The sequence below is a fragment of the Dicentrarchus labrax genome, unplaced genomic scaffold (assembly GCF_905237075.1).
Source record: "Dicentrarchus labrax unplaced genomic scaffold, dlabrax2021, whole genome shotgun sequence".
Classification (NCBI taxonomy): domain Eukaryota; kingdom Metazoa; phylum Chordata; class Actinopteri; family Moronidae; genus Dicentrarchus; species Dicentrarchus labrax.
Genome location: NW_026136708.1, coordinates 16,334,621 through 16,357,089, shown reverse-complemented (window position 1 = coordinate 16,357,089; position 22,469 = coordinate 16,334,621). Strand labels below are relative to the sequence as shown.

At 39.6% G+C, this 22,469-nt stretch overlaps 1 protein-coding gene across 1 annotated transcript; it reads left to right on the top strand.

Moving 5' to 3' along the window:
- Nucleotides 1-1,412: 1,412 nt before the first annotated feature.
- LOC127368637 (potassium voltage-gated channel subfamily S member 3-like) lies at nucleotides 1,413-7,765 on the top strand. The gene is made up of 2 exons (XM_051409629.1): nucleotides 1,413-1,554; nucleotides 2,138-7,765. The coding sequence occupies exon 2, from the start codon at nucleotides 2,142-2,144 to the stop codon at nucleotides 3,639-3,641; it is 1,500 nt and encodes a 499-aa protein (XP_051265589.1). The 5' UTR covers nucleotides 1,413-1,554; nucleotides 2,138-2,141; the 3' UTR covers nucleotides 3,642-7,765.
- The last annotated feature ends 14,704 nt before the right edge of the window (nucleotides 7,766-22,469 follow it).

Here is a 22,469-nt window from a genome sequence, read left to right as displayed (position 1 = left end):
AACTTACTGCTGAGAGGTTGTCCTCTTAGCTGACTTGAATCTGAAGATATGATACGATCTCACCAATAGGTTGAGGGTTTTGTATCACAATTCTTTAAAAAATGTAAAAGAGTACAGAATGTTTAAAATAATGACGTGCAACCGAAGCAACAGGAAAAGATCTCTTTTTCAGAGTCAGTGGAGAAGATTCTTAAAAAGGCCTTCCTGTCTTCAAACACAACCACTATAGATCTCCACATTCACCACTTAAATGAAGATCTGACATCTTTGTGCAATAATAACCGGCCGGATTAACCTGTGTAAGACTTGTTCTTGATGTCACTAAAGGCAGCAAACTGAAAAGCAGAGAAGAGATCATGTTCGGGGGATTTTTGCTTGATAAACAACTTAAAGGATTCAATGACTGATCTTATGTTGATGGACTAATAATTTTGTCACAGGGCCCCTCTTGAATACTTGCTTTAATTGGCGCGGCTATAGTTGATTTAAGTTTAATTTGTTGTATTTAAACAGCGCAAAAAAAAAAGCCACAGAGTTACCAAAAAAACAAATTCAAAAGCAGTGAATCTTTGAGTCTAGGTTTTGAGCCCCCTTTTTCTCAGTTGGTAATTCATTCCTGGCTGTGGTAGAGAACAGCACACAACTTTAATGAACTTTAATTAACACACCCTGTGCTAAAAAGGTGCACTAATGTGTGTTTTCTCTGATGAGGCAGAGAAATGTTAAAATGCCACATTAATTTTAGGGACTAGAACAGAAATAGAACAAGGGTTTGGTGCTTTTAGGAGGAATAGTTTTATGCTGTAAGCAGCACATCTGGAGGACACTAAAGATGTTTTTTTATTGAGGTGATACAATGAGGGATTGTAAAACTTATTATTTTATAGATTACAACATGTCAAACAGCACTCACTATAAAGGTATGTTGCATTTCCCCATCGCTGCCAAATACAGTGTTAATGCCTGGTTATCCTGCCAGCAGTGCTTTCTCACAGAGGACTGAAATGTCAGTGTGAATTTACTTTACTCCTTCCAGCGAGCAGTCTGTGTGGGCCAGCTGCCTTTAGTTGCAGTAGTTTTCCAAAATACAAGTGCAAATTCAAAAAAATAAATGAATAAATATGCCTGCAATTATTTCAGGCATATTTCATACATATATCACGAAAAAAGTCAAATAAATCGCAGAGATTAAGCACAACAGAGCTGCAGCTTTATTTAAGGATGTTATAGGCATACCGTGATATAAAAAATAAAATGGCAAAATAAAACCGACTACAGTCATTTCTCGCAGGGTGTTTCTCCATGTGTACAGTCTCCACCCCTCCCTCTCCTCCCCTCTTCCTCCCTTCCTCTCCCGCCCCTCCCTGCTCGATGTAAAAGGGATCAAACTGCCGCTGTCCCGCCTCCAGCTCGTCTTGTCCCGTCCGTGAAGCTGCAGCAGCGCACTCCCTCCACAGACCGGCTGTGTGTGCGGCGTTTTTTTTTAACCAGAATGTGAAAACTAAACCATCCGGATAAAAGTTATTTTCATGGAAAGAAAGGCTCCGAGTACAGGTATGTGTCATCTTTACGTTTTGCGTTCAGTTTTTGTAATAAAAAAAGTAATAGACTTATTTTCAAATAGGGTTTGGTGAAGAAATGTTGGTTCCATGCAAAACCAGTGCATTGCTCTGAAAGCCTGGAAGAAAAAATATGAGGACATTTCCACAGAAATCCACAAATGCTGGAAAACAAATCTTTTAACAATTTTAACAATCCTTTAATAATTGCTTGAAATGATCTGAGGGTTCAGTTTCAACTTGTTGCCACTCATTTCCTCTGAGTTTGTCTTGTCTCCTCTGTAATTTGATGCTCCCAGTGATAATTCTGTGCTTGAGCCCTCAAAGAAGTGACAGTACCTCACGCCTCTTCACTCACTCCAGCTCAAGCCATTTCCTGCGTGTGCTGTATTGATTTTTTTTTTCCTTCAGGGGACTAATGTGTTCTACAAACAGTGCAGTCAAATACAATAGACATCTCTTCACATAAATGTACCACTTATAATCCAGACTGTATGTGCTTGTGGTGCATCTTCTGGTCATAAAAATAAAAAAATGTATAGACTTCATTTCTCGTAATGTCTCTGTGTCATCATCAGGACCATGGGGTATGGACATATCCTCCACCGGCAGGGCAATGAGGAGGACCAGGTCCACCTCAACGTGGGAGGGGTTCGACATGAAGTGGATCCAGACACGCTGCTCCGCTTCCCTCACACACGCCTGGCCCGTCTGCTGCGCTGCCAAAGTGAGGCGGCGATCCTGGAGCTGTGTGATGACTACAGCCCGGCTGAGAAGGAGTACTACTTCGACAGGAATCCCCGGGTTTTCCTCTGCGTGCTCAACTTCTACCACACGGGACGCATCCACATGATGGAGGAGGTGTGCGTCTTCTCCTTCACCCAGGAGATCGAGTACTGGGGCATCCAGGAGCTCTACCTGAGCCCCTGCTGTAACAACTGGTACCACGAGAGGAAGGAGTACATCGAGGACAGGGACTGGGACATCAGGAGCGACGACCAGCAACAGCCGAGCTTCGACTCCTCCTTTGAGGAGCTCTCTGCTCTTGATAAGGACCTGGCCAAGTTCAAAGGTGCCTGGTGTGCAGAATTGAGGAGCTACATTTGGCTCAGGCTGGAGGATCCAGGTCACTCGCGAGGTTCAAAGATCATCGCCGTGGCCTCCCTCAGCTTGGTGTTGACCTCCATCGTTGCCATGTGTGTCCACAGTATGCCTGAGTTTCAGCAGGTGGACGACAATGACAGACCTATCGAGGACCCCGTCCTCGCCATTCTGGAGGAGATCTGCATTGCTTGCTTCTCCGCCGAGTTCATCATCAGGCTGATCGTGGCGCCCTCCCGCAGGAAGTTCCTCGCAAACGCTTTGAACATAATTGACGTTGCCTCCATTTTGCCATTCTACGCTACGTTAGCTCTGGAAACAGCCGACGAGGAGGCTGCAGAGGAGAACGAGGACTTAGAGAACGTGGGAAAGGTGGTGCAGGTTCTGCGCCTCATGAGGGTTCTCCGAATCCTTAAACTGGCTCGCCACTCCATCGGGCTGCGAGCGTTGGGTGCCACCGTCCGCCACAGCTACCAGGAGGTGGGTCTGCTCCTTCTCTTCCTCTCGGTGGGGATTTCTATCTTTTCCGCCCTCATCTACTTTGCAGAGAAAGAAGAGGAGGACACAGACTTGGGGACCATCCCTTCAGGTTGGTGGTGGGCCACGATCACCATGACAACAGTCGGTTACGGTGACACCTGCCCGGTGACGCTGGCGGGGAAGATAGTGGCCACCTTGTGTATCATCTGTGGCCTGTTAGTGGTGGCTCTGCCCATCACCATCATCTTCAATAAGTTTTCAAAGTACTATCAAAGAAACAAAGCCATGGAGGAACAGTGTATCACTAAGCCTGAAAGACAAGACCCAGAACTCCCTTATTATAACATCAGAGACCTGTTCACAGAAAGTGTGTATCCCTTTATAGGAGCGTTTGCCTTCAGGAACAGTCAGAGCAGCGTAGGGGACGATACAGATGCATCAAGTCTCCAGGACATAGAGGTGTATGATAATGACACTTGTGAAAATGTAGCAGCAAATTGAGATTCCTGCCGCTTCGCCGGTGTCGCTCCCTTTATGACTGCAAGTCACTCCGTGCCTCTCAGGGCAGAGCGCTCCATCACTGACCCTGCCTCCCTCCACTGTCTTCCTCCTGCAATTTGACAGAGAAATATCGTAGCCATGAAGTTTTTTGTTTTTTTTCTACAAGGGGAATAGCTTGTGAAATATACAGCGTTGCTAAAATCGGGGAAATCTAAAGGGAATTATCTGAACCTTGCTCAGAGGTTTGAAAGCCCATTTTCTGCTTGAGAAAACTGCAATGATGCATGTAGGAGGCTATAATGTTAATGTTTTTTCAAAGTAATGCCCTGTATTGATTCGTCTGCTCGCTGAAAAGTTCAGCCCGAGAATTTAACGGATGCAAAAAGTCTAAAATGACAACAACACTGTTTGATGTTTAAGAATGGTATTATAGATCTCTAAGTTGGCTGATGTTACACAGCCTGCATGAACAACAACAAGCATTTTTGAAAGAGAGTAATATAAACAGTTGTGTAGAATTATGCAATATTATTGATGCTGATGAAGAGAGGCCACACAACTCTCTCAGAGCACTATGAAAAGCACTGATATGCCGGGTTATTGTTATTACGTTTTTTGTTTTGGACAGTTGTTTTTGGCATGCTGGGTGACTCAACTCATGTGGACATGAAATAAAACTCAGTGAATCAGAAGAAATATGCCTCTCGTTTGTGACATGGCATACAGTCAGTCGTACCACTCATTCAGATAAGGTTTCCAGTTCCAGGTTCGGTGCATTTATTTACGGCCATATGTGCAAAATACTGCAATGGCAATACTTCCTGGCTAAAACGACACTAAAATCGAAATGGAAATCATCAACCATGTCGTTTAATGCACTGAAACTGTAGAGGAAACTTTCCTTACCTTCTGTTCCTGAAAGTATTGATTTCCTGTCCCCTGCTATAATCTCTGGTTGGATGAGCCGCTGTCCTTCTAGAGCAAGAGATGTAAAAGATCGCTACAGGGGTCTCAAAGGTGTTGACCATATGCACTTGACCAGAAGCATCTACTCTCAGAGCTAAACACTCACAAATGTTACTTAAAACCATTTATTTTTTATTTGGAGTGCAGATGGGTTTTTTTTTTAATCCACTGGCTGAATTTTACTGGCAGTTCAGTGGATGAAACCTGTTTAAATGACAGAAAATAGGTGCTAGCTGTTGAGTTGAGGAGGTTGGTTTCTACACCGATGCACAATTCGTACTCCAGTGCTGGTTGTATAAAGACGAACTGCAGCCTAAACTTAACAGATAAGCCCATTACTGTCTGATTATTTGTTAATAGTAATAAATGAGTTTCGACCACTGGGCTTCCTGTGTCACAGAGCGTATTAGCATATTGCTTACTTCACACTTTCTGCTAATGGCCTTTGTCAGCTGCCATTTAGTGTAACGACAAACGTATTGGAAGAGACAAGTATTGATTTCAGTAAAAACTGCACCTGATAATACACACAGAAGTACCTGACAGTGGCTTTACAGATGACTGAATGCAATCGTTACATAGAAAAAACTGGATCTGTTTGTTAAAAAAACAAACATCTGAGGGGTCACTAGATAAATAAAGGGATAAAAAATGTCTATCACTCAAAATTATATTATTTGTTTGACTTTTCTCTAATTATTGCTCTTTTTTGTAAAAAAAACACTACTTTCTGCACCTTCTTCAAATACATTTTCCAAATTAAGTAATCTGAAAAAGAAAAAATAATTGAACTGCTAATAAATCTTGTCAACACTGAAGCCATAACCTGTGATCATAATTTGCTTAATTTTAAGGATTCATAAGCCAGACAAGTTGTAAACCACTGCAATAACAAACTAAAGAGAGCTAATGAGGGAATATGTTGCTGAAGTATTGGCTGTAAAAATGAACTATGTGTGCCAGGAAATGATAATGGAGCCTGGTAACGATCATTGCTTGCTATACTGACACTTTGAGTGATGTTACAATGAGTATACCTAAACACCCATAAGAATATAAGAAAGTAATTTAACAATGTGGAAAGCTGTGAAAAATGTTAACACATGTTGGGTACAGTGAGGTAAAAACAAGAAATCAAGTGTTGGTGAAAAACAACATTAATCAATATCTCTTCAGCTCAAACTGAGGTTAAAGACTCTCAGGGCGATCTGTAATCTGCATCCGATGTTTGTGTGAACAGTGATCTCAGTGTTTTTGTTGAGTAATCCATCGCAGGAGTCGTAGATGACAATACGGCACCGTCGGCAACAGATAATGATAGTTTTGTGTTCCTCGCCATTACTCCCAGCCTCGTGGCTTTGAGCGGGGGGTTCTGTTGGACGTCAATATTCTGTCAGCAAAAATGCGCTCACTTATTGAACTTCTGTCAGGATGTGTGTCTTTATATTTCCCATCATTTCCAGCAGCTGGTCTCTGTCATCTAACTTCCAGAAAGTTTGTTTGTTATGAGAGTAACTGTAGTTGTTAGAGTTGAGTTTGCACTGCAGAGCAACCTATAATAACTGTCACTGAAGTCAAAGCTACTGAGCGATTTTCAACTGAATGATGAGGACCTAAAGGCTCCTTTTAACTTAGGGGCTCTGTGTCAAAATATAGTTTTAAGGAGCGCGCTGGTGGCTCGCCTGGTGGAGCGTGCACCCCATATATCAGGGCTGTCGGGGCTGAGTACTTGCTGCTGCAGCCTGGGTTATAAGTATAAAATACAGTTTTAAGACGCAGCACATATTCCTAAATACATTTGTGTTTACAGTAATCAAATTATCACATACACCAAAACTTATAATGATAATATGTATTTTCTTTTATTTATATTGTAACAGGCCAAGTGACACCAGAAAGTGACCCAGTAAAGAAACATAAAGTTCTCCAGCCTAGTTAGTTTTAAGTACACCAGCTAATTAGCTTGGTCGCTAATGGGACAATATGTAACAGTCTCTGTAACGGTCTGCAAACTATTCATCTCTTCTGAAGAAGTTTATACTCATATATAACAGAGTGGATGTTCCTCCATGTTTTGACTGTCAAGATGACCTGATATTGAACAATGGCGTAAATCCGCAGGACAAAGTAAAACAAAAGAAAAGAAGAACTTGACAAGAAAGATTTATGCAAATTCACTTCACCCCATTTTATGTTTAATGCATAATGACTGAGCCTTTAGGGTTTTTTCCTTGTCTGCAGTATGTACTGGGTTACTGTTTTAACTGCCCCCCCTTTACATTTTCCAAAAATGCATGCATCCCCTTATAGCTTAGCCTAGCGAGGGTGTAGCAGAAGTAGCAGACGAGAGTGTCCGAACAGGGAATGAGGGGTAGCTGGTCAACACAGCAAGTATTTCTACTCCTGTAGTGATTCCACTACTATTATCTCTCAGTCTTTATACTCTGTACTGTCTACCCTGCTGACAGCTGACTGCTGTTTATATGTGAATGTAACATTGCCTTTGTTGTGTTGTTGTTGTGTGTCCCAGCTACATCGAAGATTTTCCCCAGATTTTTTGGGGGGGTTCAAGTGGATAGACTTATTTCTCTCTCTCTCTCTCTCTCTCTCTCTCTCTCTCTCTCTCTCTCTCCAGAGAATAGCCTTTGTTCAAATAAACACTATAAAATGCAATCAGGATCAATTGATAGTGTAATAAAGTTACTGTACGTGAAATTTACTTACTCAAGTGTCTTTAGGGTTAAATTACTCTTCAAAGAGTACAAGATATACTGTACATTGATATACTGAATTACATAGTGGGCATTTTAATGACATTGGTAGGGGTCTTGTTATTGTACAGGGGGGAAAAAGCCAATTACCTGTAAAGGTCACAGTGAGTGTGTCAGCACAAATGTCAGTGTAGTGGAAGAGAGTTGTATTTCAAACTTGTGCTTTAGGCATTTTTTTTTCCTTTAAATGAAACAACAACTTTCATTACATTAAGGCCGCTGTGAAGTTGCCTACCAGGATACTTCTGCTGGGTCAAATAAAGCTTAATCCCAGCTGATTGGATGCGGTGGAGCATTAAACCACCAGGATAAAAGGTGTCACTGAACAATCGAATTCCTGTCAGAAACACTGTGGTCAGTTTCATGAGTGGGAAGTAAAAACAAATCAATAAAATTTATTTAACCTGTTTTTTTTTTCTCTCTCTCTCTTTGAGATTTATATTTGTAATAACCGGCCTGCACTTTGATGTTGATTTGAAGTGAGTTGTTTGTGTGCAGAATAGAGTCAGTGATGTTTGTCAGCTTGCAGTGCTGTCAGGAGGGGATCTGGTGGTCAAACAACAGTCACTGCAGAGAAGAGATGGAGAGCGTCGAATCATGGCAGGCGTTCACGCTGATCAATGTGTGCAGTTTTGGTTCAAGTTTTTGAAGAGAAAAACATAAATCTTCACTTTGAAAACCTGACATTTGTTCCCAGGTAAGGGTATGAACTTGCATACTATATAAGGCCTCGGGGTCCATAGAGGCATTCGTCCCTCTGCCTCCTCACACAGAAGGAAAAGGTCACTGCGGTGATGAATGTGCAAAAGGCAAAGGGGATGTGTACAATTCAGCTAGAGCACTAGCTCCTCATATGTTTAAACTTAGCCTGGATTAAGTGTTTGGTAACTGATTTACTAAATAAATACTGCACCACAAACTAGTTCTCATGTGGAGGTTAGAAGAATTACATACGAACTACCAGGTGTAATGGTAATGGTTCCTAACAACAGCTTTACATGGTTTACTAACTAATTTAATAAATTAAACTAGCTTTAACTGATTGATAAGACTTCATTAGCACTAGTCATTTATACAGTCTTGTGATAGCAGCTTGTGCTTCAACAATCGACCCAACTCTAAAAAGAAAACATTGTTTTTACATTTGTAAAATGTTAATGAGCTGGAACATGATTCGGAAGTGGAGATGTTTTCTTGAAGGGAATCAAAGCGAGTAAAGAGCCAAGCTGGGTGGAAGAGTTTTAATATTCCCATTAGTTTCTGTAATTTCAGCTCATTTGTAGTGTTGTGATTACACTTTCATTACATGGTACGAGTCACCACAGAGTACAGCCAGATCGCTTTCACTCAGCCATTACCAGCGGCTGTGTGGTTTCAGCTCACGGTCAGATACAACAAAGAAACCACTTTGTTTATATTTGGATCCTGCTTTTTCTCCCTCATGTAGGTTTATTAGAGTGAGGCTTGATGTTCTTGTGCATGTCCATAATCATTTATTACTCTGACACAGGGTGAGTTTATGGCTGGACAACACATAAATCTGCTGTAATTCAGTCAGACATATAAGCCTTTTTACATTTATTTACAATTATACATTGTGTAATCTATTATTGTAGTTATCTTTACCAGTAAAAATGTTATTTTCCATCACAAACCTGGAAATTTGTCTTTAAGATGCACTAATAGGTTAAAAATATGTATTTATTTATTTAATGTTAATTTTTGTAGCGACAAGAACATGGACCACTGCCACATACCACAACATTTATAGCCTGAGTTAAGTCTGCAACATGAGTCCCTACATGGGTCTGAATACAGATATACAGGGATGGAGTTTGCTCTGTTGTCATGGAGATAAACCTGTTGACGGGGAAAGCTTAGTAGTTGTTATAGTGGCATCACTGATGCCCCTTTTTTGTGTCAGTTTAAGCCACCCTTCCTTTCTGAGCGCAAGGGAGAAAACTACGGTGGCCATGAAACGCCATCGCCCCTATCTGTCTAGCTAATAGATCCTCCTAAATCATTCATTCATTCATCAATATACAACATAAGGCTGTCTAACAAAATGGAATTTTCCATTACCCTTTAAATTCAACTTATTAGCTTCTGACATGGGTTGGCCCCTGGAAAAAAAGCATATTGACCCACTCATCTTAATGTTACAGACAAAGTTAAAGAATATTGGATTAAAAAGGAGAGTAAATATGACTCACATTGACATTAATATGACTAAACTGGATTTAATAATGAAAAATATCAGGATTGTCCCACTCGGACAAAATAAAATGATCAACTAGGGGTCAAACTCACCTTCACCTCACCTTGGACACAAGGCAGTGTGACTTATCCCATTAAGAACAAGAGAAGGCTGAAGGCATTTCAATTACTCTCCTCTGACCGTGCCTATTGTCCACCATTACCATCGTGCCCCCAGAAACCCACAGCAATTACAAAGACAGAGATAAGAAGATAATCCAGCGTCCCGTATGTGGCCTTATATCCATCTCGGGGGGGGGTTCAGGCCTCCACATGGCCTGACCTGACCTCCGTCCTCTCAACACGACTCTGGTTCACCTCTCACAGCAGCATCAAGCTCCTCTGGGTATTTGCCTTTGCAGGAAGGATTCAATTTGTTTGAACAGGTTACGTGAGGTTACAGCAATAACACTGCAAGGTTGTTACAGAGCTTAAAATATCCCAGTGTCTAAACATTAAGGAAACACTGTATTTAAAATGGGAGGTAGTTATTATTTAGTATAAGTATGTTTTCTTTAGTGTGTAATCACCTGAATAAAGGAATGTTTTCCATGGGCTGCTTTTCATTACACTAACTTGCAGCTTCCTTGCATCCTCTCTCCTCCTGTGAAATCTTTTCCCCCTCCGTCATCATGAAGGATCTTCCAATTTCTTAAATGCACCTGGAAGAGATGAGAGTGAAGAGACGCCAGTGAATCCTACGCAGAAGTCTTTTATCAAGAGGCCTGATCTCAAAATACCACACCTCCGTTTGTATGTTTGGCATGATTTAATTTATGGTGGTGTATTATTGTTCAGATAACAATAATGCAAGTAAATAGTCTACATAACCAAATTAATCCTAACAAATAACACTGATCTGAAATGAATATTAAATGATCCTGCTAAAATGGTCAATAATAAACAATTTACATATCTAAATGAATTCTGTAAGGTTTTAAAATTGTTCTTAGGAGGAGCTAAGACGTTAGGAAAGGAGGTGAGTGAGGAAAACAAGGAGACACGTTAGCATAATGAAAAGCACCTGTGGAGTCCACCATGTTTCTACTGTAGCCCCGAATGGACAAACCAAACACTCCTCCTACAAACTGCTCCTTTAAGTTGTTTCATGGTTTTTAAAATCAATGGATTTTACACTGTCTGACAGTATCATACACAGACTCTGCATTGACTTGTTCAGACTATTTCACTGAAGCTATACGACATTAACTGTGAAATGTTTAGGCCACATTTTTGGAAACTAGAATTTAAAATAAAATTGTATCTGTTTCAGCAAGTTTGTTAAGGACCAGTGTGTAGGAGAAATGTACATAGGCCACGCAACTGGCAAAAAAACACAAATAATGTAGAAACATGGCGGTTCAACATGGCGGACTCTGTGGAGAAGGACCCTCTCCCTCTGTAGATAAAAACAGCTTCTTCTAAGGTAACAAAAACTCTTTATTTCAGGTGATTATACACTAATGAAAACATACCTATGAATATTATACTGATTTGCTGCCAGTAGATCCTCCTCCAATGGGCCTTTAATGACTGACCCGGCAGTATTTTACTTTTAAGCTTTGATTAGTCTCTCTGCACAAGGACTTCCAACCATTAGTCACTCCCAACAGTTGAAATTAAATGGGTAATAATGCACATTTACTGCTCCTCAGTTGATGTTTATAGGGCATTTTATTAGCTGTAGTCCCACTTCATTATTCGCTTTAGTCAGTGTGTATTTACAAATACAGTTATATAATATAAAATAAAAAATATTTTTTTCAGTTTATACAGTAAGGAAAGATAAACTTGTTATACGAGTTCCTGATAAAGTGTATCTCTCCAACGGTTAATCACAGGTTCACAAGCATTATACAAAATTGAATTTACATTTCATTAATGCGTTTCAGAGTGACAAAGAGCTGAGCTGAGCTGGGCTGGGCTGGGCTGGGCCTAACTAAAGATAAAGTGGGTAGGATGAAAAATGTAGAGTACACGGCTGCGGCTCTTAGCTCGGATGATGAACTGACGCACTCGCTATCCATGGAGAGTTGCAATGGAGAGAGCAAGGATTTAATGGAGGCAGTAAAAGAGGGCAGGAGGGCTCCGAGTCCTGCTAATGAATCAGAAGAAGGGAGGAGGAGATGGGGAGAGAGAAGGGGGACTGAACAGAACAGGGATGGGCCGGTGAAAGGACGAAAACACGCTGTGCATGTTCTGCAAAGCGCCGCTCGAACATGATTCTCAAAATCTTCTGACCTCGGTATGCATGTAAGCTTATTGCTGCATGAGATAAACACACTTCCAATGTTGGCGTCTGACGTTTTTACTGGAAACAATTGTGAAACAGTATTGGGTTAAAAAAAAAAAGAAAATCACATCACAGTGATTAAAAATCAGGAAAAGATTAGATACCACAAAACAAGAGTTACACCAATGAAATTGTAAAAATGAGTTAGTGTACCAGGGCTGCAGTGAACAATTAATCTGCTCATTAATTTCTTGATTAATCGCTCGGCCACTAAAACGTCACAAAACTGTGAAAAATGTCCATCCCAGTGTCCCAGACTCTCGTCTAAACTACAGTCCAAAACTCAAAGATATTCAGTTTAATTTAAGACCATGAAACGGAGAAAATTCCCATAAATTTAGAACCTGCAACCATTACAATCTTTGCATTTTTGCTTGAAAAAAGACTGAAACAATCAATAACAAAAATAGTTGCTGCAGTATCAAGGAAGCTAGATTCTCTTTTTTCCTCTCGCTTTCTCACCTCCTGTTTGCTTTATTGTTGTTGAGTTATTTATTTCAAATGTCAGAAAATATCCCGAGTCCTTCTATCCTTCTGCATTATTTTCTATTTCATTATTAATGCTGGCAACCTTATCCTGCTTTCTCTTGCTCTGCTCCCCATTCTTCGAAAAGAAACAATGGTGTATGAATATTATTATGACTGTCGACTCATAAACACCTAAATAAAATATCTAAACTAGGAAACTAGATTTTAAAAAACTGAACTATCAAATTAGTTGTATTGTCCCTCATACAACATTGATTGTTTATGAAGTAGGTAGTAAACAGTTCACAAGATTAACAATAAAAACAGATATATAACAGTTAGCCCAACAGTAACTAGCTGTACTAGCTACTATTGAACAGTTAGTGTTAGCTTGCTAATTTGTAGTAAACTGATCACAGAAAAAGTAAATAAACAAACTACAAATCAACAATCGCAAAAAACAACGCTATTAAAAAGAATATCTACAGATAACGGTCCAACAAGGACATTTGCAGTGCAGATAAAAGGTGCTTGTCAAATATTGTTTGGTCGCAGACAAAATGGCGGTTGTAACAATGTCAGTTAAACTGCCATGGAACTGTGTCAGTAGTGGTTGCTACTAGCAACAGAATGTTCAGCTGAAACCAACTGCCGAAATATCTGCTCGTGCTTTATAGGATGATCTAATGTAACTAATGTAGGAAATCAAATTAAACTGTCCATTTAAATGGTTTGAAAAGTAATATGTACTGAAAGTTACTGCACAACGTCTCATCCAGGTCTCTGAGGAGGGAATCTCCCGGCACTGGAGCTCCAACCAGTGCACTTTATGCACCAGTTGTCAATGGAAAAAATGACTATGTGTAGTTTAAACCCAAATACCTATCACCCAACATCCCACAGCTCCATTAAGCATTCTGGACATCTTTCAGCTCATTGTTTTGGTTTTATGGCCCCCAACTTTACTGTTTTGGTCCACTCTTACAGCGCTAATAAACCCCCTGTACGCTACCTGTTCAGCACCAAATGTCCAAACATGATAAAGTCCGTGACTAGCTGGTGAACATCTGGTGAACCAGACGTTTCCCTCAGGAGGTGATGGAGACAGAGCTGAAAGGAGAGTGAATATTGTTTTCTTAACAACTTAATAAGGTGATTATGTTCATGTGTTTACAGTTTGTTGCATTGCCCTAGGTGGCCAAAAGATCACTTAATGCAGGTTTAAAGCTTTCTTTTTTTGTTTGTTTACCTTAAAACCTTCATCCCTCCACACACAAATTCCAAACTGCAACTTTTTTTAACTTTGTCCAGGCCATAAAATCATTCTTGTATCAACAAAACTCTTACAGTTAAACCCTGAAGACCCTCAGCCACTGCAGTACTCATTTCAAAAGGTAAAACCAATGGCGATCAGCCAACATGCAGTCGTCACACAGATGTATGATTTTATTAGTTTTACTAAAAATGCACCCACGCATCCATAAAAAAACCCATCAGAGCCTGAAAGTTACCGCAGCATGTCTTTTTTTTTAAACCTCGACTGCAGATTTTACAGTCGTCTGATGTTAACTGCCCGTGCCATAAAATGTGTAATTGTGTCCACTCAGCCTTTCAGAGCATCAATAAATGTCTGTAATTATAAATCTATAAGAATCAGCAGCTTTATTCAATTCTGTTGTAGCTGTAGTTTATGCAACATGCTTCAATCTCTCTCTCTAATTAGCTAGTTTATGCATTGAGATCTTGTGCACTTGTCTTTGCTGCAGTGTCGCTGGTGAATGACTATAAAGGGTTTTTTATTGGAAGTGCATGTGATTAAACTGATAGAAGGTAACATCCATATTTTAAAGTTATACTATATGATTATATGATGTTGATATTATGACAAATGCCCTCAATCCTTGCAAAGGTAACTTTTAAAGGAGGGCGGCTCTATCTATCTATCTATCTATCTATCTATCTATCTATCTATCTATCTGACAATGGAAAATGTGTGAATTCTGTGGAAAGAGACACTGTTTCTGTTCATTTAGTGATAAATGTGGAAATGCGGCACTAAAAAGAGGATCTACAAATCACAAAGTAATAATGTGAAAGTGAATGAACCTTACAGCTTTAATGGTGACAAACTATCAGGTACATCTGTCGCACCTCCCGACTAACCGCAGTAATAATGGAACGGAGAAATGTCGTCTCCATTATCTCCAACACCTCCAAGAAAAAGTTCCTTTCGTGTTAAAGTTTGGGGGCATGTTGGCCTCACAGGGTCATCTCCCTCTTTCTCTCTTTCTCTAACTCTCTCGGACTAATTTGCTGTTGTCTTCTACTTCTTCTGCAGTCTGATATGACACAGCGAGCTCTCAAGGTCGAGTTGCCCATGTCAGGTATCAGCGTGTCAGTGTCAGTTACAAGCAGCGTTGCTTTGCGTTGTCGATTTAACATTCAAATGGAAATCGACTTTGCTGTGCTGTGAGATCAAAAGCACTTAACAAAGCTCTGAGGGCATTATTCAGTGAGTAATTGACCGCTGCATTGCTGAGCCTCATTGCAGTCGCTGTGATTGCTTTGATTAGCCCGAGATGACCTTGTTGATAATTGATTTGTGACTTTTTTATTCCTTCCTGTGGGATTAATCTCACTGCAAAATCTTATGTGCAGAAGGTGAAAGTACATCTAATTACAGTGTGCAGTTCAGTCTGCTCGCTGTAGTTCTGCTTGTGTTTGTGTACTTTCAAAAAACTTTCTTGTTCCTGCTATATTATCTTTAAATATTAGATAACAGAAAACAGCAGTGTCATTTAATATAAAGCACAAGCCACCCTTGGACTGCTGTTCTGGTCTGATGATCCATAAAATTATTTTTGGGGGCACCTTGCCAAAGTGATTAATCAGTTAATTTGGTGGAGCCTTCGTTTTCCTGTGATGTAACCTAAATCAGAGAGCGACTAAACTTCTTCACTGTTGTCAGCGAACTATTGATTTACATTTTCTTGATTAATTTAACCAATTTATCATAGTTTCTAATGTAATTTTGAACTCAGACTTCAGCAAAGTCTATTAAATACACAAACACAAACAGAGATGACCCTGTTTTCCTCCATAATATCATATATCTGTGGAGGAAAAATAACCTGGTAGATTTATTGCAGGACAGAAGTGTACCAACCAACCTGCTGCTGCTTATTGGTATTCAGTGAACTTTATCACGCATTTAATCAGCAAGGTTGAAGTTGAACGTGGATTCATCCTCATGTCATTAATATTCTATTACATAACATGTTTCCAAAATCCATATACACCGCTACAAACACAAAATCTTCGTACGAGCGTTGTTGTTTATGTTGGAGCCCAGATGTGGACGTTATTGGAGTTGTCAGTTCAATTTAAATAAAAAGCCCAAAGAGCCGCACAAGAGTCTCTCTGTGTAATAGACAGCGACAGTGTATTTACCTGAATATGTAAACACAGAAAGCACTCTTGGACAGAACAATTGTCTCGTCTAATAACACACAGGGTGCAGAATGCAGCCGCCGAGCAGAGACTGAAATAACAGCTTTCTGTGTGCGGTCATTAAATAGACAATAAGTCTGATTTAGCTCGTTCTCAGGCACCAGAGAAAATGTGACTATTGATCGAATGCACAATAATGTGTAACTAAAGAGAAGATTTATGTGACGTCGTCTTCATTTCTGCATACAAATGTGTCAAAACAAAGAAATGAACCACGGCTATGAGGATGAATGTTGGTTTATCAGTGAATCACTGCTGTCCAAATACTGTCTGCTATTAAAGTACAATTTATGATTTTATGCATTTTATTGATTTTAGTCCAATAAATGCAAGAAACAAACTGGCATACTAAGACCAAAAGTTGTGCTGTAAAGTTGTAAATTACATAAATTGTTGTTGTCTTTGAATTACTGAAGTTTAATTTGTCAGAATATGAGAAAGCTCCCGTCTGCAGGTCTGAACCAGGATTGTGTTGCTCTGTGAAAGAAGCATGTCGTGTTTTATGCAGCTAGGCAACTCCAGTCACAACAAAGATGGAGTCTGAAACATGAAACCATCAGAGAAAGAGGAGGGATGTCTTCCTGTCTGAGTGAACAAGACTTTAAGCTGTAGAGATTCAGATAAGAACAACCAGCCAACACACAGATGAGGAAAAAAATAAAGCCTTTGGTTGATTTAAAAAACGTTATCGGTGAATTTGCAGATTTCAGCCCATCAACCCTAAATTGGTTTATGCAAAAGATTATTCACACCAGTAAAGTATTAAAATATTATCCTCCTAAAAGATGTGAAAAAAATATATACAGTACATTCAAGAACACTTACTCAACTTACTGTATTTAAATACAATTTTAACATAATTTACTGGAGTACTTTCATCTAATAATACTTCTATACTCTACTCCACTACATTTTAGATGGATACTTTTTACCTATTTATTTTACAGCTTTATAAAAAAATATTCAAAACTCAAATTCAAATATGATGCATTACTACAGATTGAAGAACCAACAGTACATAAAGTAGTTAGAATTGGCTTCACAACATTAAAATGCTCACAATATCACAAGTATTTCTACTTTGTACCGTAAGTACATTTTGCCTAAAATACTTTTGTACTTTTATGTAAGTAGCATTTTTAATGCAGGCGTAATTTTACATTGTTATGTTAAGTAAAAGATCCCAGTACGTCTTTAACCACTGCCCCTACTGTAACAGTGTCAACTGGAAGAGCTGCTGTCAGTAGTTTAAAGTAACAATGTACACGTTGTGAACAAATAACACAAGAAGTAATAACTGACAGGGTTCCCAGACTTAACGTGTTTGTGTATGTGCTGTCACTGGCATCAAACTGTCCAAAACCTCTGCAGCTAAAAGAACCACCTGTCACTGTGGGAAAATGGACGGCTTGAGCTTGTTCTTTACGTGATGGACTCTTCCCCATCCTACCGAGTTTCAGTTGTTTTGCTGCACTGTGCACTTGAAGTTTGATTTGTAGCTCAGTCTTATAGTTTATGGACTATCTTTATCTTGCAATTGTGTTTGAGTTTCAAGGACTGCTGAGCCACCATCCAAACACACCACTATAACCATGTTGTTACTCATACTGGCTGGAAGTGTCCGGATGTGTAATAATAGTAAATAAAGTCAGTTAAACTATAAGAATATATTAAAATCTGAAGAAAGGTTGTTTTTTGGTACATTCACCTGTTTGTACCATGCAGAGTAAAAACTAAAGTAATTTTAAAAGCATAATTTTAAATTAGCCTTCAACATGAAGATCTAGTGTGAATGCAAAAGAAATCACAACTTCAGGACTGAAGATAAGAGGCTATTTAAATAATAAAACTCAAATATATAGCATCACAACAAGTATTAATATGCAAAATATTATTGATTATATTGATGAGTCTATTGTAAACAAAGATGTTTAACTATACTGTCAATTGTTATTTTTTTCAAGCTGTTTGTACTTTAGATTTTCTTTTTCATAAAATTATAGCATTATAACACCCCACTAATCTAAAGTTGTATAGTGTGCCCCATAGGACAGAGATAACATACATACACTCCTAGTATTCCTCTTTAATAAAACAGGGGGAAAAAAGAAAGCCTATATATATACAATCTCATTAATGTAAAACTTAATGCTGAAACCGTGCTTATACTCTCATGAATAATGGTGAACTGAGGAAAGCCCCTCTGAGAAACAGCACTGGTTCCTCATCACGCTGCTCTCAGTACAGCTCGTTCACTAATGGAGCTCTGGCTGCACGCCTGGATCGATCCCAGACCGTAATGCTGAAGAATTCCTGATTTCAACAAATCAGGAACCCATCCTCCAGTTTACGCCCCAGCTGATGCGGGCTGACACTCCATCACGTCTGGATACACGAGGGCTGCTTAATCACGGGTGGTGTGCAGGTGAGACAGACAGTGCAGGCAAACGCAGGGCAAACAGAAAAAAAACAGTGAGTCACAGAGATAAATCAGAGCCTCCCGGCCACTACATCACCTCCCCTCTGAGAGGAGAAGGCTGCATGTTGATGACTTTATGATGGATGACTGATTCAGGATCCATCAGATCTTGTGATGGATCACGGCAGGATGGAACAGGACATTTGCCAAGGCTAAAAAGCAGTTGGCTCAGGGCTTTGAGGGAAACATCCTCATGCAGAAAGAAACATGCTGATGTGGTTTATGTATATTAACTGTGACTTCAGTGGAGCGTTTATTTGTTTTGGGTCATTTATCATATTTCTCCACATCAAATATGATCAAAAGATGGATGCAACTGTAAACACCCTGAGGGTTGTTTAACTTAACGTTTTATTTATAACGCATTACAACCTGATTTACAAGAGAGAGATATTGGAAAAATGTGTCAAACCAACATTTTTGTATCTTATAGGCAAGCTTAACTATCTTATTAAAGCTGAATGAAAGGCCCTATTAAGCTTAAACAAGATACATTAATGAGTAAAGAAACGTACTTCTATGGCACATTTCATCCACAAAAACAATTCACAGGGCTTTATATGAGGCATTAAACATATAGAATAACCAAGACTGCTGCTCAAGGAGGTTGTACTTCATCAGCATGCTATCACACTCACAATGACAACGCTAACATTCGCTGCCTTAAAATGGAACTTGTGAGCTCGAGGTTACGACATGAAGGACAAAAATTACATAAGCAGATCAAAATAAATGTTGGTATTAAAACATTTCTATTTCTGTATTTATTTATTTAATTATTTCTACTTTTTAATTTCTTGTCCTCCATAATGACACGGGTCGTCGTGTACACACTATGTTTGGCAGTCAAGTGATAAGCCAGAAGAACAACGCTGCTCTAGTCTAGGCAACGGCAACATGGACGCCAAGAGACCGTCGGCGTCTCAAAACCTTCAAGACTAACAATTTATCACGGATAAACGTTCTACTTTCAGCACATGAATGTGAAAACATCTACCCACCTTCCTTCTAGTGTCAAATTCTGCACATACATCATTCTGCAGCGAAACTCAAACATCCAACAAGAAGAAAAAACATATTTTTGAGTGGAGGAGGACTTAAAGGAGAGAGCACTTTCTTTCTGAATGGGAAGTAGCTACAGATTATTTCCTTCTTCTTTTAACGATTTAGGTTCGTACTTCAATAAAACACTAATGCAAAATGCAATGCAAATGTGGTTTTTGTGGTGTTTTCCCCCATTTATAGTGAAGCAAGCTTGTTTTATTGCAGTGTAAGCAATAAATAATGTCCTTGTATGCAGACTGTCTTTGTTAAAGCGGTGACTCAGTGAGGGTGGGCCAAAAGCTCTTGTTCTCTCATGGGAAGATTGGCAGAAGTCAGGAAATGAGGACTGAATTGAGAGCACTTACAGTGAGTGAGTGCACTTGGCAGGGCTACAGCCACCATCTCTTTCACCGCCCGGATAATTTCAAATTTCAGCGAGGTGGCCTCCCATGCTGCTTATTTTGCAGAGTCATAACAAAAGAAGAGTCTTGTGTAATAAACAAAAAGTGCCATTATTAAAAAAAGCTTCCCTCATACTGTTGCTGCAGTGATTATAATTCTTATGTTTAAATTACTTCAAGGTAGATTAAGTTCTCACTCCCTCGTCCTCCACACCTGGTGGCTGCATTATTATATTAAATGTCAAGCAGCCCTCTCTTCACGTCACATTACAGCACTCCACAAGGACACATTTAAAGGAATAGTTGGACATTTTACATACTCTTATTCTCTTTGTAGCCAGGAGTTATTCTCCTTTAATGCCATAAATATGAAGATACAATTAACAGGCTTTAAACAGCGAGCCTTGTTCTGTCTATAGGTAATTTAAATCCGACAAACAGCACCACTAAAGTTATAACCCTCATAAAACCACAAAATGTTGTTTTTACTCTTTAGGTTTTGTCTGGATAATTAACAAACAAGATATATTATCTTAAAGGTCCAGTGTGTAGGATTCAGTGGTGGTAATTGCAGTTGAAAAACACAAACGGCCCTATCTCGTGCCAGTGTTTGGTTTGTCATGCTTTGTATTTATCGTACAAACATGAGATTTGTTTGGCTTTTCTCATCTAGATCTTGTCAAGAAGTAAATAAGCGTAATTCCTATAATGTCTACCTATTTCTTTAAGCCGCTGGAACTCAATTATGTCCAAAGGGGAGGACTTGATGGATCCCAATTGGGACCCTGGACAAGGTAATAATTTGCTCTTGCTGTGGCTGACAGCAGGGTAAAGAGCTTCTTCACTTAAAAGCAGAGGAAACACGCCAAGGTGCAGATTGAGGTGGAGATCTATATGTTCCATTAAAATGAGCAGTGATACAGATCTCTCAAAACATGCCAGTGTCAGTCACCAGCAGCTCGTATTTCTAAAGCAACACAGCCTTGCTGCGCTGGAGATGAATGGACCGCAGTCGATGCCCATTTGCATAACGGTGCTGACTCCAGCTAAAATACTGACAGATGGGTTTAATTCCATTATGTGAGCTACTGTGTAAGGCTGGAGTAGCGGCTGGCCTGCAGCAGAGCACAGGGCTCTTTAATGTTCACTGCACCGAACCTGACTATAAAACGCTGGAGAGGAGTGGATGAGGATGACAGACAGATAACCAATCGAAGCGAGAGGTGTCACAGGCCAAGAGGTCAACCCGGAAGATTACATCCCTCAAGGCCATTGACTGTACATTGAAATTGAGCTGAGTGGTTTGACAGTTATATGGTCACTATCGTCATTACATGAAGCGGTTTAGGTTCGGCCTCAAGGACAGCTGAGTGTAAGCAATGCCTTGAGAGATTACGCACATTACACACAGCCGAAAAGCCTTCAGAGGAAGGTGAAGAGAAGCAGCTTCTCTTCTATAAGGTGAATGTGCTGAAGGTCTTCTAGTTTAAATGCAGTAAATGTGGCAGATTTCTGTAAATATTAGAAGCCAGGTAAGAACAGTGGTTGGTTATGTGTCTGTCACTGCGTCCGTTTTCATCAGAATCAAAAGGTTTTTACATACAAGGTCCAGTGTGTAACATTTAGGAGGATCTATTGGCAAACATGGAATATAATATTCATAGGTAGGTTTTTATTAGTATATAATTACCTGAATATAAGAATCATTGTGTTTTTGTTACCTAAGAATCAGATAATTTCATCTATACATATTACATGTCGCTTTTCATGGATCCCGCCATGTTGAACCACCATGTTTCTACAGTCGCCGAGAACGGACAAACCAAACACCGGCTCTTCACCGATAGATGCCGCTAAATCCTACACACACACACACACACACACACACACACACATACATACACACAGATCATTTAACAATAATGTAGTATTACTAAGAAAAAAATAAATAAATAAAAAAGATAAAATGCCAGTACTGCAAGACAAGACGCATAAATATAAATCAAAAAACTGAAAATAGAGAAGAGAGAGAGAAAAAAAGAAATATAACAGTAAATCCTAAATGTATCAATGATTAATTCAGTTATTTTTAACCCCACAAATTCAGAACCAGCCTGTAAGGTCTATATGTCGTATCTATATGTGCAGTCTCTTAAGGCCGTATACTGTGCCCCGTGCTTCTGTCCCTGCAGTCACTGCAAGAATGACATTGACCTGCAGCCTCACAGGTCACGCCCAGAAAATGATCAAAGTTTTATAGCTGAGTGGCTGATCATAAATAATCTTAATGTACATTTCTGCTTTACATCAGATTTATCCTCAACCCTCCTGAAGGAGAACCATCGATCTTCACATTTGTCTTCCAGACATTTAGTGACATTGATCCAGCATTTTGTGCTTGTCTCCATTGCTCCGCACCAGTCTGCTATGTAATGTCTTCATCGTATCCTCTATCCCTAACCTATTTTGCTGTGTCCATGTAGCTTGGTTTCTAATGGGGCCTTATTAGTAGGCCCGATGCTCAGGGAAGACATTTGATCCTCACTACAAACCTCCAGTGCTTCATCACAAACCCTGGGGCAAAAAAAGGACCCCTCGGAGGACATTGAATGCGTCACACAGTCGGTCATATTTCACTGC